The 19,519-nt window shown below is 43.5% G+C and overlaps 1 protein-coding gene across 1 annotated transcript in view; it reads left to right on the forward strand.

Moving 5' to 3' along the window:
- The first annotated feature begins 2,047 nt into the window (after positions 1–2,047).
- Positions 2,048–19,519, forward strand: part of SLC49A3 (solute carrier family 49 member 3) — a 31,142-nt gene continuing 13,670 nt past the window's right edge. The window contains exons 1-5 of the mRNA XM_083353750.1: positions 2,048–2,434; positions 13,698–13,856; positions 16,276–16,495; positions 18,454–18,530; positions 18,644–18,781. Coding sequence (XP_083209876.1) covers positions 2,309–2,434; positions 13,698–13,856; positions 16,276–16,495; positions 18,454–18,530; positions 18,644–18,781 — 720 coding nt within the window. The 5' untranslated portion in view covers positions 2,048–2,308. The remainder of the gene's footprint in view (positions 2,435–13,697; positions 13,857–16,275; positions 16,496–18,453; positions 18,531–18,643; positions 18,782–19,519) is intronic.

Here is a 19,519-nt window from a genome sequence, read left to right on the forward strand (position 1 = left end):
AAGGTTCTCTGTTAGGCCCAGTACTCTTCAATATCTTCATAAATGACTTGGATGGGGGAATAGAAGGGAAACTCATCAGATGTGCAGATGACACTAAGCTGGCAGGAATAGCCAACATCTATAATCTAGATAATAGGCTCAAAATACAGATTGATCTCAACAGACTTGAACGTTGGGCCCTCTCTAATAAAATGAAATTCAACATAGGAAAAAGTAACATCTTACACTTAGGCAAGAAAAACCAAAGGTACACGTACAGATTAGGTGAAACCTGGCTTAATAGCAGTAGCTGTGAGAGGGATATTGGACTCCTAGTGGAAATCAATCAAATATGAGCCAGCAGTGTGCAGCAGCAGCCAAAAAAGCCAGTGCAATCTAAGTTGCATTAACAGAGGGACTGAATCAAAATCACGTGAGGTACTAGTACTGCTCTATAAAACCTTAGTAAGGCCACACGTAGAATCTTGCATCCAGTTTTGCTCACCACACTATAAAAAAAATGTTGAGACTCTAAAAAGAGTGCGGAGAAGAGCAACAAAGATTATTAGGGGCCTGCAGGCTAAAATATATGAAGAACGGTTACAAGAACTGGGCATGGCTGATCTAGTGAAGAGAAAGACCAGGGGTGACATGATAGCAGTGTTCCAATATTTGACGGGCTGTCATAGAGAAGAAGGGGAGCAGCTGGCTCAGGAATTCTGGGAGTTGAAGTCCATGAGTCATAAAAGAGCCGAGGTTGCCTACCCCTGGCATAGGTGTATATACTACAGGCCACCCAACCAAGCAGAAAAAACAGATGCACTTTTTGCTAACCAACTAACAAATCATGTGAGGTACTAGTACTGCTCTATAAAGCCTTAGTGAGGGCACACGTAGAATCTTGCATCCAGTTTTGCTCACCACACTATAAAAAAAAAATGTTGAGACTCTAAAAAGAGTGCAGAGAAGAGCAACAAAGATGATTAGGGGCCTGCAAGCTAAAATATATGAAGAACGGTTACAAGAACTGGGCATGGCTGATCTAGTGAAGAGAAAGACCAGGGGTGTCATGATAGCAGTGTTCCAATATTTGACGGGCTGTCATAGAGAAGAGGGGGAGCAACCTACTTTCCAAAGCATCCGAAGGATGGAAACTGATCAAGCAGAGATTTAGCCTAGAAATAAGGAGAAATTTCCTGACAGTGAAAACAATCAACCAAGTTGTGGGCGCTTCATCACCGGAGACTTTCAAGAAGAGACTGGACAGCCACTTGTCTGAAATGCTACAGGGTCTCCCAGTGCTTTTTTTGTAAAAGAAAAAGGTGCCGGAACTCACACATGTCATACAACCCACCTTGCCTACCCTACAAGGTTCCATCCAAAAAAGGTGCTGCGTTCTATGAGAAAAAAAAGCCCTGGGGGGTCTCCTGCTTGAGCAGGGGGGGTTGGATGAGATGACCTACAAAGTTCCTTTCCAACTCTGTTATTCTAAGCAATTCTAAGTCAGTTGCCTCACGAAAAAGCACCTTTGAAATGTCTAAGATTTCTGCTTATCTGAAGGATCATTCACAGGAAAGATATATTTCAGTTTGGAGGAGATGGATAAATTATATTCAGAACAAATATGGGACCAAAAAGTTCCATTTAGCTTATGAGTAGATTTTAGTGGGATATTGTTACTGGTACGTTGTTTGTAGTTACGTTAAAAGAGAGTTAAAGCGCATTATGAATTTGGTTAATTGTATATTATGCATAATTTTTATTTAGAATATGATTATTGTAACTATAATCCTGTATTTAGCTCTGGGAAGTGGGGGGGGGGGAAGTGGGTGGGTTTGGGGTGGGAGGGATTTGGGGATATATTGTAAAATTTTGTTTTTGTAAAACTCTTTAATAATAATAATAATAATAAAAAACACCTTTGAGACAACCCGCCAGAGCTTGAAAACAAGGCCGGCGGCAAAGCAGACTGGCGCGGACAGAACCGGGCAGGCGCTAGGATCCCGCGGACCCGTTGGAGAGGCTACGGGCTGCAGAAGGCTCTGTTTCCCAAAGCGAGAACTCAGCTAGTCTTCTTCTGCGGCGGCCGCCGCTGCCAAAAGCAGCGGAGGCGAGAGCTTCGCACCGGGAGGAAACCGGATTTTCAGGGCCCCTCCTAGCGCGATGTGGCAATTCCTTTTTTTTTTTTTGCCGACTCCGACGTTCCAGGCAAACCCGCGTATGGGAGGCGATGGGTTCAGAAGGTGTTTAGCCGCGCGGCGGAGCCTTTCCACTAAGCAGCCTCGGCCGGCGGAGGGGAGAGGACGGCGCGAAGAAGAAGGGCGCTCCGATGGACGACAGCCGCTGCTGCATCAACCGTGAGCCCCAGCCTCCCTCGGAGCAAGCCTTCAAGGTTTACAAGCGGCGCTGGCTCATCCTGACGGCCGTCTGCGTGGTCAACTGCTCCAATGCGATGGTAGGTAATGGCCCGGGGGAGTTTCGCTTTCCTTCCTCCGCCGCTTCTCCGTCTCCTTCCCACCCCCGGCGGCCGCCTCTGTGTGGGAGCCGGTCGGGACTTTCTTCCTACTTTTCCGCTTTCCCAAACCGACCGTCCTGGCTCATTTTTATTAATCTCTTTGCAAACGCCTATCTTGTTCATCCGGCCCTCTCAATTCCTGGCAAATAGAGGGGGAAGAAATGGAGGTAGTGACAGATTTTATTTTCCTGGGCTCCAAGATCACTGCAGATGGGGACTGTAGCCAAGAAATTAAAAGACGCTTGCTCCTGGGGAAGAAAGCCATGGCAAATCTAGACAGCACACTAAACAGCAGAGACATCACCCTGTCAACAAAAGTGCTATAGTCAAGGCTATGGTCTTCCCAGTTGCAATGTATGGCAGTGAAAGTTGGACCATAAGAAAGGCTGAGCGCCAAAGAATTGAGGCCTTTGATCTATGGTGCTGGAGAAGACTCCTGCGAGTCCCTTGGACTGCAAGGCGATCAAACCGGTCAGTCCTAGAGGAGATCAATCCTGACTGCTCTTTAGAAGGCCAGATCCTGAAGCTAAAACTCAAATACTTTGGCCACCTAATGAGAAGGAAGGACTCACTGGAGAAGAGCCTAATGCTGGGAAAGATTGAGGGCAAGAGAAGAAGGGGACGACAAAGAATGAGGTGGCTGGATGGAGTCACTGAAGCAGTAGGCGTGAGCTTAAATGGACTCCAGAAGATAGTAGAGGACAGGAAGGCCTGGAGGAATGTTGTCCATAGGGTCGCGATGGGTCGGACACGACTTCGCAGCTAACAACAACAATCTTGTACACAGTACACAAGACGATCCTAGGCGGGTTTTTTTTTTTACCCCACGGCGGTACTACGTAACGCAAATCACAACGCCCGGATATCAGGTCGCCTCCGCCTGCCTTGACTTGGGTTGGTGCCTTCGCCTGGGCGGGGGGGGGAGGAGGAGGAAGAGTTGAGAGTTTTCTGCGGCATCCCCAGCCAGGCTCCTTCCGGATGTGTCTGTAGTGGGGGACTTGGGTTTGTAGGAGATATGTGAAGTTCTCTACGCCTTTCCCTGCTTGGGGGAAAGGCCCTTGCATTTCCTGAAGCGGGAGTGCGCTAGTCTCATCTGAGACTGATTAAAAAGAAACGTGAGAACATGCGATTCATGCGTGTCTTCTTCCATAGCGAGGTCGGTCTGAACGACTTGGGTGTCTCTTTAATTAATTTCTTGGCTATCCGCTAAGGACTTAAAGGTAAAGGTTCCCCCGACTCTAGGGGCCAGTGCTCATCTCCGTTTCAAAGCCGAAGAGCCAGCGCTTGTCCGAGGACGTCTCCGTGGTCATGTGGCCGGCATGACTAGATGTCAAAGGCACACGGAATGCTGTTACCTTCCCACTGTAGTGGTCCCTATTTTTCTACTTGCATTTTTATGTGCCTTCGAACTACTAGGTTGGCAGAAGCTGGGACGAGTAACAGGCGCTCACTCTGTTACACGGCACTTGGAATTCGACCCGCCAAACTGCCGACCTTCTGATCGACAAGCTCAGCATCCTAACCCACTGAGCCACCGTGTCCCTTTCGTTAAGCATTTATAGTCCCCCTATTGATCTTTACAACAGCCCTCCGAAGTAGGCTGAAAAATTAGCTGAGTGAGGTTCATGGCAGAGGCACCCTAATAGTTGAATACATTTTTTCCCCAATCCTATCATCCCCCAATTCAGCGTCCTCCCCCACCCCAACCTTTTGGGCACCATGGACCAATTCCGTGGAGAGAGGTTTTTCCACGGACAGGAGAGGTCGTGGTTTCGCATGCTGCCTGCATCCCACGGACTTTGCTTGTTTAGGGGGGCTGGTTTCTGGCATGCCACAGAGCCGGAGTTGGGGACCCTAATTTCATAATCAAAGGTTAAGGATTTTGAAAAGTGGAGATGAAGACATCCAGAAGGCAGCAGGCTTGGAAAAAAATCCAAGAGGATCTCTTCTGCAATTCTGTATTCAATAAGAACCTTGCTTTATTACAGGTTTTACTCCAGGCTTGAATGTAAAAAAAAATACCCTGATAAACATTAGCTATAGTCTGACTATATACAGGATGCACTCCCCCTCTTAGTACCGTAATTTGCATCAAAAGCCAACAGAGACTGAATAAAATAATTGATTGTTTTGTTATAGCTATTTTTTCTATACCAACAGAGGCTTAATAATCTAAAGATACTTAATTTTCTGGGATGTGCAGAAGATGGGGATAAAATAAGTCATTGGGATAAGATGTCCTCATTTTGCGTTCCATTTCTGGAATCACAGTCAGCTCATCTTACCTATTTAGCAACTTTATTGATTTAGTCATTTAACCATATCAGTGTATAAAACTAATAGAAATAGATTAAGAAAACAATAGGACATGTACATAGTAAGTCATCGGCCCTACATTTAACTCCGATTTGATCTAAACTTTTTGTTCTGTCTGAAATGGGCTTTATTTTATTATTAAAATTATTTATTTATTAAATTTGTTTGCTGCCCATCTCGCCACATATTTTACTAGTAATATGCGGCTTCATTCCCTGCAAAAAATAAGACCCCTTTTTTAGTTTTTGAATCATCTAAATAAGCAGCTCTTTCTGTAGCACATAGTTTGCAGGCAAAAAGTATATATCCAATATGTTCAGTGGCTCCTGTACTACGAATGCACAGCCTTTCCTCAAGCAGAACTCCGTGGCAACTCACATGCTTGCTGTCCTTGATCTATCTTGTCCCATGGAGTCCAGTTGTTGGAAATGATCTCTGGAAAAAAGCTCTTCTGAGATGTAGAGGCATGTAAGTTGTTAAATGCTTTTCTAACTGGGAGACGGATTTGTGTTGAGCCAGCCACTTCCAAGACTTAACATATTTAAGTGCTTTAATACTGTTATCATCTTGGGTAGCTTATCTGACATGTCCCTTGCCGGCCACAGAGTGAAAAAGTACATTTTGCCTCCTGTTTGCTCCGTGCTTGCAAACTTCCTGAATGCATAGGAATGTACAGTAGGTCACATTTTGCTGGCTCAAGCCAATAGCCCATCTAGCCCAGCCATCTGTTAAGCCAGGGGTGTCAAACTCAATTTCATTGAGGGCCGCATCAGCATTGCGGTTGCCCTCGGGGTCGGGTGGGTATGGCCAGGGTGGGCGTGGCCTACTGGGTGGGCGTGGCCAGAGTGCGTATGGCCAACTGGGTGGGCATGGCCAGCTCTACATCGTTTGCATCAAGGGTACCTATGAGGGCCTGGGCAGGAGTGGGACAGATCTGAGGGTCTCTGGCAGAAGGAGGGTCTCTGGGCCAGGGCCAAGCAGTGGGGGCTGTTCCCTCACTGTTTCCAGGATGGCTTCGCGGGCCACATGAAACCACTTCGCGGGCCGAATCCGGCCCCCGGGCCTTGTGTTTGACATGTCTGTGTTAAGCCATGGGGTCCAAGCAGATGAATTTAGGACTAAACACATTGCTAATTCTCCGATGCTGTCACTCTCCAGCGGCTGCCATTAAAGGCTGGTGATTTTGGAGGCAGGATACAACCACCCAAAGGTCAATTCTCCATGAGTCAGCCTTTGAAATTTATTTTAAACTGATGACCATCATCAGATGGTAGTAGCAAATTCCACTGTCAATGCCCCATTGTGCAAAGAACTGTGCCCTTTTATTATCTTCCCACATGGATACAGGATGTAACTGGATAACCCCAAGTTCTAAGACTATGGAGGAGGGAGAAAAACCACTTATTTTCTACACAGTGATTTTTTTTTGGGAGAGTTTGGAGAGATCATACACAATCTTTTAAAATTATGTAGATCTTTCTAGATTACCAAGACTTCAGCGATTATAGAATCACGGTACAAGGAGCATTCTTAATCTTCATTGTCTGTTTAATAATCTGGGTAATCAGGTCTGTAGGATGGGCTTACAAGGATAGACAATACCGCAGCTTGTTTATGGTTTAAGTACTTAAACATGAGTTTAAGTAAACTCAAATTTGTTTGCGTGGAGGAAACGTTGGGATTAAGATTGATTGATGGCTACTTTTCGTGTTGTATACATTTGCTGAGGATCAGTTTAATGTAGGAAACGAGGCACACCATATAATTGGCTATGGATTCTGTCACTCAGCTTCTGTCCCTAGGTTTAGCAATAGCAACAGCACTTAGACTTATATACTTCTTCATGGTGCTTTACAGCCCTCTCTAGATTTTAGGTTCCCATGGCAACAATTAGAGACATCCATGGAGGAATCCTTTTCTGCCTTCTCAGATGCTTTTTCATCTCTGCATCCTATTTCTGGCAGGAAGGAACATGGAAGCTGCTACATTGTTTCATACTATTACTGCTATACGGGTAGTCCTCAACTTACAACAGTTCATTTAGGGACTGTTCAAAGTTACAACGGCCCTGACAAAAGCGACCTATGGCCATTTCCCCCACTTACGACCGTTGTAGCATTCCCCATGGTCAAAATTCATACACTAGTTCATACTTAAGATGGTTGAAGTGTCCTAGGATACTGACTGCAGTGACTCATTTAACAGCTGACTGCAGTGACTCATTTAACAGCTCATTTAAATGACTGCAGTGACTCATTTAACAGTGTTCATAAAATGGGGCAAAATGCACTTAACAAATGTCTACTACAGAATCACTGTAGTAGTTAGGTTAGTAACGTGATTGTTAAGTGAATCTGGCTCCCCCATTGACTTTGCTTGTCAGAAGTTTGCAGAGGTCTGCCCTTTGGGAACACAAATTTAGCAACACAAATTTTGGGCTCCATTGTGGTCGTAAGTTGAGGACTACCTGTATTACATCTCTTCTTTTCCTTTCTGCCGAGGTTATCAATCAGCTGTCAGGATCAATAACTGCTGAGCATTCACAATCTGCTTTGTAAAATTTGTTATCACGTACAAGTAGGAGCATGTGACTTGCCTGTTAATGGCATATTCAGTAGAACTTGGAGGTTTTCAGACGTTGCTTGACTATAGTTCTTAGCAGTGTGAACCATCACAGCCAATGGTGAAGGATGCTGGGAGTTACTGTCCAAGAATTCCTGGAAGGTAACAGATCTCCACTGCTATATAGAAACAAAATAAAATATATTAAGGTAGTTTATGATTAGGGAATTGGGAAGGTTTCTCTCTCATAGGTCATGCTACACAGCTTTTCAGCTTTCTCTGAATTCATTGTAATAGAGGAATAATTTAACATCCTGGCTGGGATGAGAAGAATTGGAGATTTCCACCCCTTGCTGAAGGGTCATTCCCAAACAGCAGCCCTTCAACCTAGACCAGACTAGGATGCCAGATTTATGAATGCTAATACTACTTTATTATACAATAACAGAATCTTGTAAGTCTGATTGCACCCTATTTCTTTATCTTCAAAAGAACTGGGAGTGTTCATGTCTGAGACGCTTCATCATCAACTTATGTTTCTGCCCAAAACTCAGATTTCTTTCATCTGACTTGGTTGTGGCTCTTCCTCTTGTTTCAACTTCCTATTACAGGTAGATGTGTATTTTAAAATTGCCACATATAATGTTTAGGTCAGATTTTTATTGCAATCATAGACCAGCATATGTAACATTAGGCTTGCCTTAATGGTTCAGATCCACAAGTTCTGTCACTCTCTTTCTAACAGCAAGCAGCTCAATGCTCTAGGGGTATTTGTAAGCAGGGTGTGGTGACAAATCCTTCTGTTTTGACATTTGTTCTACTTACTTGACATCTCTTAGACCACCACTCTCCAATGAAACTAATTAAACCCCATAATTAGTGCATACCAAAGAGTTGCCTCTTTCCGTTTTCCTACAAATAACATATCAAAAGAAGTGCAGTTGTCGGGAAACGCCCAGCAGGTAGGGAGGAGGACTGAAGTGGGGAATTAGCCTTGAATCATTACATGGCCACAAGAGATCCAGGACTCACTCTCTCTCTCTCTCTCTCTCTCTCTCTCTCTCTCTCTCTCTCTCTCTCTCTCTCTCTCTCTCTCCCTCCCTCCCTCCCTCCCTCCCTCTCTCTCTCTCTCCCTCTCTCTCTCTCTCTCTTTCACACACACACACACACACACACACACACACACACACACACAGCCTGCCGAGCTCCATAGAACAAGATAGATCAAGGCAGTTTGGGCAGATTCCTGTATTATAGGCAGCAAAGTAGTTAGTTTAAATTCTACACATGTGGTTCTGTTGTTTTCACCTCTGAGCTCATCCAGTGATTCTACTTCAGGGGTGTCAAACTCAATTCCATTGAGGGCCACATCAGCATTGTGGTTGCCCTCAGGGGGCCGGGTGGGTATGGCCAGGGTGGGCGTGGCTTACTGGGTGGGCGTGGCCAGCTCTACATTGTTCGCCTCAAGGGTGCCTATGGGGGCCTGGGCAGGAGTGGGACAGATCTGAGGGTCTCTGGCAGAAGGAGGGTCTCTGGGCTAGGGCCAAGGCAGTGGGGGCCGTTCCCTCACTGTTTCCAGGATGGCTTCGCGGGCCACATGAAACCACTTCGCGGGCCGGATCCGGCCCCCGGGCCTTGTGTTTGACATGTCTGTTCTACTTCTTCCTATATTCTCAGGTTTTTTGGGCTGGGGAGGCTTTGGGTTGGGACCTCTGTCTTATACCATTCTGGACAAATGGCTGTTGAATCATCCAGTGACAGAGCACCCACAACTTCTGAAAGCAACCCATTCTACTAGTTTTTTGTTTGTTTGTTTTAACAACAACAACTTTATTGATTAGCCCTTGGGCCATATCAAAGTGCAAAGTTCCAGCACAAATTGTTACTAAAATTTGATAAAAGCAATTTAAAATTGAATTAGAATAAAATACGATTTAAAATGAAATGGTAATAAAATACAATCTAAAATGGAATTGTAATAATGTACAATAATTTAAGATATAGATAAAATATGATAAAATTATATTTCGGAGTCGCCCTTGCAATCTACCCCAATCAGCCCCACATATGCAGATCTCAACTGGACCATTTTGTTTAGGTACTGTGCTACATTAAATGTTATTTTCAAGTTCTGGCCGGACATAAGGTAAGTTGTTTTTGATGTGGGGATCCCAGTAGGTCATTTGTTTGGTATATAGACCAAGATACCTGTCCCTCACCCTCTTATACAGGCAACAGTCAAATAGGATGTGAGCCAGTTCTTCTAATTCTGCTGCTCCGCAAATGCAGTGACGTTCATTATAGGGTATAGCATGAAATCTCCCATATCTGGCCATTGTGTCAAACTGTTCGAATCTCGCTCACTTAAATATCTCCCTAAGATGTTTTGGGAGTTGTGACTTCAAATAACTGTCTACTTGAAAAGTACATTTGTATTTACTCAGCCATTTCAAGTTACCCACCTTACCAAGGATAGCTATATCAGTTTGTGCTTCTATATCCTTAATTCTTTGGGCAACTCTTTTTTTGGATTGTTCTCCTGTTACACAAGAGATGGGAAGGCCACAGCTTCTTACAAAATTTGTTAGTTTGGTGATCCAGGAGATATGTGATTGTAGTTTTATTTGCTCTAGTAGGCATAACTTGGGGAGTCTATCAGTCTCCATTTCATTAACTTTGCACCAGTAGTTATAAGCTCTAATTTTAGATAATGCATGAATTGTATGAATTCCCAATTCAGCTCTAACTGCTGCAGCAGATGTTCTTGTATCTACACCCAAAATACATCTCAAATGCTGGGACTGTGTTTGTTCTAGGACTGTGGTTGAGTAAAGACCCCAAATTTCTGCTCCATACAAGAGCATTGTGGTAACCTTAGCCTTATAAACCTTGATTAATGGGGCTAGGGACCCTGGGTAACTATGGTTCTTTAGTTTGAGCAGTAAATTCAAACGGGCTTTTGCTCTAAACGTACTCTGTTGATGATGGCAGGCCCAAGATCCAGTCTTGGAAAAAGTTACACCCAAATATACAGAGGTGTAACTTGTTCAATTGGTTCACCATCTAATTGCCACTTATGTCTCTGATGGTTTCTTCCAAACACCATTATTTTTGATTTAGATTTGCTAATGATTAGGGAGTTATCCTGGCAATAAGAGCTGAATCTTCTTAATAGCCATATCATCAGCATAAAGCAAGCTGTTACAATAAGTATTTAGGATCATCGGCATGTGTACCATGGTATCCTTCATTAACCCAGGCAAGTCATTGATGTATAAATTAAATAATAATGGGGCCAGGATACACCCTTGCCTTATCCCTTTATTTGTGTGAACCATTCTACTAGTTAATTGTCCTTATTGTCAGAAAATTTCTACTTAATTCTAGTTTGGTTCTCTCCTAGATTAGTTTCCATCTACTGCTTCTTGTCCTGCCCTCAGGTGCTTTGGAGAATAGCTTGGCTCCTTCTTCTTTGTGGCGGCCCTCAAATATTGCAACATGACTATCATGTCACCCCTTGTCCTTTTCTTTATTAAACTAGACATACCCAATTCCAGCAACCGTTCTTTATATAATCTAGCCTCCAGTCCCCTAATCATCTTTGTTGCTCTTCTCTGCCTTCTTTCTAGAGGAGAGGTCCCCAACCTATGGGCCTCAGCCTGCTACCGGGCTATGGCCTCTTGGCCACTGGGCCGCGTGAGTGGCTGGCCAGTGTGTGCACTCGCCCCCTCTCGCGCCAGTGCTAGCAAAGTCCCAAGCCGGTGCTAGCTGAGCCCCAAGCCTCACGCCAGTGCTAGCTGAGCCGTGAGCTGCAAGCGTCATGTTGCTGCTAGCAGCCCCATTTGCGGAGCACATTTTTAATCGGTTGATAAAAAAAAGCAGACTATGCACTTTGGGGGGGGGGAGCTGGAAAGAAAAAAAAATCTACCTGTTAAATATTTCCTCTCTGCAGATTGTTTTCCCAGCTTCAAATGTTGCATGTTTTATTTTGGGATTATGGTATTTCAGTTACAGTTAGCTTGGCTGGTCCTGTCACTTTGCCTGACTCATTTAAAGCTTCATAAACTTCATTTCTTTTAGCAGTTTCAGTTCAGAGTTACGCATGCTTGATGATGGAGAATGTTGTGGACGTAGGATTTTATCTAAGACGGGCTTGTAAATCATCCTTGGAAGGGCAGAAGATACAGTGCTGATGGACACGTCATTGCTGGGTTTTGACAACTAAATCAGACTAATGTTGATGTTGACCTTAGATTTGTTGCACCTCTTAGATCAGATATACCAATTTATAAATCCCTAAGCTTTTCCATTGGATATAATGAGAATAATTACTGTAATGACTGTTTATTAAATTTATATGCAGCTTGACTCGCAGCAACTAATTACTAATTTCATGAAAGGAATAACCAATTACGTGGAAGGAAACCAGTTCAGTGGTACCGTAGCAAGGCAATGTAACTATCCTAGGTACTGTATCTACATCCCTTGAAATCCTGAAGCCAACATGAGAAGCTCTGTTCCAAGTATCTTTGCATGCCAACTAGCCATTCAAAAGAAGCCTTTTCTAACTGACGAATACCTTATGGATATTTTTTTGCCTTATAATAACTTTTAATTTGAGCACTTAATCTCAGTATATCATTTTACTGCCATTATTATTATTATTATTATTATTATTATTATTATTATTATTATTATTATTATTATTATTATTATTATTATTATTATATATCCTACACTCTGAAGTAATCCTTCATCCCTGATTATCTTAAATTATATCTATCGCACTCTTTTCCATCTCTGGAAAAACACGCTGCATTTTATTATGACTACCTTTGCTGACCTTCCATTGTGTTTCCTCTGTTATTTTTCCCATGTCACCCTATGGGTCTGGGCTGCAGGGAAATATCAAGGAACCAGGTTTGCTCCAAAAGGTTAATCCCAGGCCAAGCCTGTTCCTTGGAGCCAGATGACATGACCAGGGAAGCTGAGAGTTGTGCGCCCTCTCACGGATGTCTTCCAGATCCCAAGAAGAAACTCCATGAACAGCCAGGAATATTTTCAGCCAGAGACTGAAAGTATTCATAGTTGGAAACACCCTGAAGAACTATGATTTGAGAACTGGCTTTGCTCACTACATATCTTTTTCCAGTATGGCTTTCTAGAGTTAGTGGTCAGGGGCAGAATTTTGACCAAAGGTCCGGGAGATTAGATGAGCTGGCTTTCACTTGGCCTAAAGGCTAAAGATCCTCATCATTGTTCTAAATAAATTAATGATGATTTTATGAGCTGAAAAAGATCTGATCTTTTAGATAAATCTAAAACGAATCAGCAGCTCTTGAGTACAACCAAGCTGTCATTGTCATGCTCCAGCTTTTGAACGCAAAGCAACAACTTAGAGAATCAGCATTCAGAACCCGGTTATATCTTACATTAGATCTGGATTTATTTTATTTTATTTTTTTGTTTCAAGGGCTGTATTTCTGAGGTTAGAGGAAAACCTACTGCACAATATTCTACAAACAATTATTCTGTCTTCTGTGACGGAGTGTAACTTTACAGATAAGTTAACTTTAGTGCTCCAGGTTTTAACTTCTGATCATGAAGATGTCCTATTTTGAAATGGACGTCTTCATTGGTGGTTAAAAAAAAACAACTTTACTATTTCGGATTCTATTAGGCTGATATACTATAAAGACATATAAATGTTTTGATTTCAGTGATCATGTTGTTTTGAATCCATACATTGTATCATATGGAACTGATTCCAGATCATTAGCAAATCATTTCAGTTTTAATAATACTCTGTCAACCCTTCAAAATAGACCTGCTCAGGAAACCAGTGCCAGAAGAATCAGCATAACTCAACTTTATTGCTTCATGGTACAATAACAGAATTTTGAAACTCTGAGTGAGAGTCTCTCATCCATATTATACGAAAGAGAATCAAAGCAAGGCAGCTTTGAGTTTCTTTATTACTCCTCCCTTTCAGGGCTGAGTTGTGTCTACATTACAGCTATTGAATTCTTTAAGGCCATCTTCATACTTCTCTACTGTAAAAGTTGTGGATGAGACAAGCAGGATTCTTTTTGTTGTCAACTGTCTTAAGCACATTCTTCAGAATTGCTAGATATTCATCCAAAAGAGGGTGTTGGTGGTGATGGTGATGATAAATGATATAGGGTGCTTGAAAATGTTGTATTATATACAAGATGTAAGTAACCATAGTGCGCGTAGCTTAGAAGGTGCCTCGATTTTAGTACTCACAAAAAAAGGGTACCTGAATGTTTGACAGTGTTTTGTTCTTCTCGTTTCTTTTCTTTAGTTATGGTTGACGTTTGCTCCAGTGGCTGACATAACAGCTGAACGATTCCACACCTCACTGGATATGGTCAATTGGCTCACCATTGTGTACTTTGTGGTATCAGTTCCTGTGGGGCTTCTAGCAATATGGATTCTGGACACCATCGGACTTAGATGTGCTGTAAGCAAAATGGAGATGAGCATGAGTTGGTTTAACCCTATCATGATCTTTGGAATGGGTTCTCAGGATTTTTCCAAAAATTGCCGGGGTCTTCTTCACTAGAAAATCAGAAGTGGCCAGTGAGCTTCCCCCCAAATCAGATGATAATAATAATAATAATAATAATAATAATAATAATAATAATAATAATAATAATAATAATAATAATAATAATAATAATATTTGTATACCGCCCTTCTCCCAAAGGACTCAGGGCGGTGAACAGGGCAAACATATAAAAATACAAAGATACAAAAGTTAAAAAAAGAATTAAACACCATGCCCAAACTAAAACAATAAATAGATATATTAAAAACAACAATAAAATCCCAACCCATCCCCCATCAGGCCAGGCCGGCTTGTTCGAACAAGTGAGTCTTCAGATCGCATCGGAAGGAGCGAAGGTCGGGTGCCATCCGGAGCTCAACCGGCAACCGATTCCATAAATCCGGGGCGCCCACATTCTCTGACCGGTGGTACCCTGAGGAGGCCCTCTCTGTGGGAACGCACAGGGCAGATGACTCATGTTCCACTGCTGACTTGACACAACTGGAAGCCGTGGCTGAGGGGCATTGAGACGTGCGGCAGGCAGTAAGGCATGGAGACAGCAGTGCAAAACAGTGAGATGTTTGGTTGAAGGGAGAGATGGATTTCATACTTGCTTTTTCTTTGCATTAAGAAGCAAAAAAAAAATTGGGACCTGGTTTGGATTTTTTTTCCTCCATTCAATTTTCTAATAAAAACATGTCTCTCTGTGTGTGTATGTACACACGCAAACACACTGCAGTTTAGCTCAGGGGTTTCCAAACCTTACTTGTGGTTTCAATTCCCAGAATTCCCCAGCCAGAATTCTGGGAGTTGAAGTCCACAGGTCTTAAAGTTGCCAAGTTTGGTGACACCTGATTTAGCTCATGAGAGGAATGTGTTATGGATTTTCACTGCAACTGGGGAAGTAGCGAAAGAGTTGTCCGCTCCTGCACTTCAAACCTGAATCACATGAAAAGCACCCAACTAAATACTCAAAAAACTGCTACTTTAATACTGGAGCATTAAAGTATCAAGGTTCTAGTTTCTCATTTGGCTTTTATATATGTTGGGATTTCTATTCACAGAATCACAGCCAGCATAGGGTGGATAGACATTCTGGGAACTAGAATCCCAAGATAAGCCCAAAGCAATAGACTCAAAGTATTAAAATGGAGCATTTATTTATTCATACATTTGGTTAGTTGGTACAGTGTTTATAGCGTACCCCATAGCCTATATAGCCTATACTTCAGGGAGTGCAAATATGGACACTAGTTGAAGACATCACCTAGTTTTGGCCTTCAGCGTACGTCCTAAAAGATGTGATAGGATCCTTTGTACCTATATTCTTCAGCAGCCATGGATGAGGGGATGTTTCCATGGAGCTGGAAAATGTTATTTTGAACATGCCCAGAACACAGTGCTGCACAATCACTTTAAATGACTTTAAGGAAGTTTTGTGCAGATGTTTGTTTAGCAGCAACGTTGTGATCTGGGTTTGCTGCCATTTCCTTTCTGCCCACGGTTTTGGAGTAGGCATCCTCCCATCTGATTTCACTGTGTTTGAAAACTAATCTTTGATCATCGACATGTAACTTTGCTTGGAAATACCTTAATAGCTGTTCTTAGCTGCATCCCAGCCACTGCAAATTCCGTATTGGTGGGCAGAGCCTGCTTGCTGCTAACCCTAAACTTTTGGGTTCATTTACCCAATTGCCAATGGAATTGATCCAGCTTCAGTTGAGCAAGGGACTCCTGCGTGCACGTGGTCTCTTTTCACTAATGCCCTAATGGCTCCATTGAGAATGAGCTGAGAGTGTCTTGACATTTGAGGACCATGGACAGCGTCCAGCACCTTGCCCCCTTTCATTATTTCAGAGGGGGAATGTCATTCCTTGAATGCTTTACCTACAGTGGTGTGCCACAGCTGGCTGATACTGGTTTGTAAAAAGCAATTGTTAAATTTTCTGGAATTTAGCAAACCAGCTGAGAGCAGAGTTGAGCTTGGCAGCTAGTGGCACGGCAGTGGCAGAGCTAGACGAGTTGGTTGTTATACCTTTATCAGTGTGCCACTTGCTTCATTAGCGTCACTTACTGAATTTATGCTGGGTGAGACTTGTGCCACAGGATATCCCTGTCCATCATCCAGATTCTCTGCTTCACCATGGGCTAGCTGTCTCGTGCTCTTTAATACAAAGATTAGGCAGCCTTCTATTAAGTACGTGGTTACACACTTAGAAATATAACCCAGGAGTGCATTTTTAGCATCGTTACTCTTATGGCCATAAACAGCATCAGGTCATGGAAGACTTGATTTATGTTAACCCTGTCTGTGTGGCTTTTTCTCTTGCAGGTGCTACTCTGTGCCTGGCTCAACATGGTGGGCAGCATCATTCGTGTTTTCAGTGTCATTGATAGCCTGAGCTTAGGCTCCCTAAACTACATCTACCTTCTTGTAGGACAGTGTCTCTGTGCTGGGGCCCAGCCACTCGTCATCTTTGCACCAACTAAGCTAGCAGCTCTCTGGTTCCCTGAAGACCAACGAGCCACAGCCAACATGATTGCCTCTATGTGTAAGTAACTGAGCACTGAAGAGTCCGTCTTGGTTATTCCATAGCCGAGGGAGATGGGAGCCCTGGATTCAGATGTTGCTTTTCTCGGGAACACAATACTTTCCCTGATGAGGCTGCCATCGTCAACGCAAGAATTTATTACTAGCTTACTGGAGAGGGCTATTTTTGTGAAGGTGTACGTACTAGATTTTTGAACTTTTTAAAAACACTATATATAAGTAGGGTGGAGAATCTCTGGACCTCCAGATGTTGCCGAGGTAGGACTTCCAGCATTTCTGGAAATTGCAGTTCAGTAATGTCTAGAGCAGTGTTTCTCGCCCTTGGCCATTTTTAAGATATGAGAAACTACAACTCCCAGAATTTAAAGTTGCTGAAGTTGATAAACACAGGTTTAGAGGGTCATCCCAAAGAGAAAGAAAGGTTAAGTGTAACTCCAAAGGTTACATCTATCATCTATATTCATGATGTTTTCCATCTGCGACACTCTAGGTATACTTATACTATATTTTCTAGAAATCATGCTGCTAATTAAACTTGAGTTGAATATTAATTTTATTTGATTATTTCATGGTATCTTACCTAAGTGACTCTGGATGGCTATGAATAAATAAATAATGCTGCCTGCTTCTTAGGAAGAATAAAAAAAATAATATATCTACCGTGTATCCCCGAAAGTAAGACCTTCCTTGAAAGTAAGCCCTAGCTTGATTTTTTGGGGTGGGCCTAATATAAGCCTTACCCCAAAAATAAGCCCTAGTTTGGGGGTGAGGCACACACCTAAAAATCAAGTTAGGACCGGTGAGGGGGTGGAGCTGCCCTACGCACCTCACACCCACTTACCTTACCGGTAGGATTGCCACAGCCAGGCCTCCCATGCCCCGACACTTGTTGCACTGTGTGGCTTGTATGCCAGTGCTGCCACTCGCAGCAGGAGGCCACACAGTGCTTTGGGCTGTCACTGCTCGCAGCAGGAGGCTGCATGGGTGCTTCATGCCATTGCCATCGCTCGTGGCAGGATGCCCAAAGCACCGTGTGGCGTCCTGCTGCAAGCGATGGTAACAGCCCAAAGAGCCGCACAGCGTCCTGCCATGAGCAGTGGAAATGGCCCAAAGCATGTAGCAGCAACAGCATGAAACACCATGCGGACTCCTGCTGCAAGCAGCGGAAACAGCCTGAAGCACCACGCGGCTTCTTGTCATGAGTGGTAGCAATGGCACAAAGCGCCACCCGGCCTCCTGTTGTGAGCAGTGGCAACAGCGCAGTGCGCCACGTGGCATCCAGCTGCAAGTGGTGGCAAGTGGCCACTGAAGAAGTCAAGCAGTGGCGCGACAGATGTTGGGGTGTGGGAAGCCTGGCTGCGGTGGTCCTAAGGTAAGGCATCCCCCGAAAATAAGACCTTGTGCTTGTTTTGGAGGCAAATATATATATATATAAGTCCGGGTCTTATTTTCAGGGAAACTCAGTATGTCCTGATCCATTCTGTAGATGGGATCTCACGGAATTGGCCACAACACTTGAATGTCAGATAACGACTCAAACTGAAAAATCTTCTTCCTCTTTTGCTAGTTGTCAATGAAGGGGCTCTCCCTGATTTGCTAGTCTTCTACCTGAAAAATTATTATTTGATCACAAGGGCTGATTTGATGAAATAGACACCTAAACCCCTTTTTCCATGTGCGGCACAGTTATGCCACTTACGAGAATCTTAAAGCCCATTTAGAGGGCTTTTCAAAAAAATGAGGCAAACCCAAGGCTCCCATTTCTCAATTTGCTTCTTTTCTAGTGAAGCAAGAAGTCCAATGAAAAGCTTCTGAATAGATTTGTGCCTTCAGGTATGGGACAGAAAGGGGATCCTACTTGTTCTCCTGTCAATTCTCATGCATGTTGAATGTGTTCCAGTTTGCTTTGGTGAAATCGTTTGCAATCATCCCTTTCTTTCTTTTTGCATTTCCATTTAGCCAATCCGTTGGGCATGCTCATAGTTAGCCTATTGTCACCGACACTTGCTCCAGCAGCGAAAGATGTCCCTCTACTGGTAAATGAACATGAAATTTCACTTAGAATTCAGCACGACGTATCTGTTCTTTTGGGGGGCAAACTACACAACTGCTGATGTTTTTAAAATTTGGCTGGGTGCTTGTTTTACAGATTGGAGTGTCTGCAGCGCCTGCGATCCTCGGCTGCCTCCTGTCCACCCTCGGGATTTGCAGTAGTGTCCCCCCAACTCCACCGTCAGCAAGCGCCGATCATTTAAATTCACCAACTTTCTGTGAAGGTTTGAAAATGGTAAGCTGCAAGCAAAGCAAAGGAGTACCCGTGGGGATTGCCGCTATAATTACAGGTAGTTCTTCTTGATCAACAAACATTCAAAGTTACAACGGATCCCCCCCAAATGGTACTTTCGACCTGTTACAATTGCTACCCCCTCCGTCACGTGATTGCATTTGGATGCTTGGAAAGCAGCCCACATATACAGCCATTTGCAGAGTCTCGTGGTCACGTGATTTGCAATTTGTGATGCTTTCTTTTTTTTTTTTTGCTGCCCACTAAGAAACTGTTTCCTGCTTTGCCATTTTCTTCCAGTTTTCATGGGGGGAAAAACGTCCATTGCAAACAATGGGTTTACTTAACAACCATGGTGTTTGCTTAATGACTGCTACGTTCACTTAATGATCACTGCAAAAAAGGTTATAAAATCAGGTGGGGTCATGACTGGCACATCTTACTACTGTAATTCTGGGCTCTATTACTATCTGTATATATAGTTATCCCAAACAGCAAGATAGCAAGATGGCTAGTATATAAATTGTGTGTGTGTGTGTGTGTGTGTGTGTGTGTAAAACCAAATCTAGGTAAAGGTAAAGGTTCCCCCGCACATGTGTGCTAGTCGTTTCTGACTCTAGGGGCCGGTGCTCATCTCCGTTTCAAAGCCGAAGAGCCAGCACTTGTCCGAGGACGTCTCCGTGGTCATGTGGCCAGCATGACTAGACGCCAAAGGCGCACGGAACGCTGTTACCTTCCCAC

This window comes from Vipera ursinii, assembly GCF_947247035.1.
Source record: "Vipera ursinii genome assembly, chromosome: 2".
NCBI classification, from domain to species: domain Eukaryota; kingdom Metazoa; phylum Chordata; class Lepidosauria; order Squamata; family Viperidae; genus Vipera; species Vipera ursinii.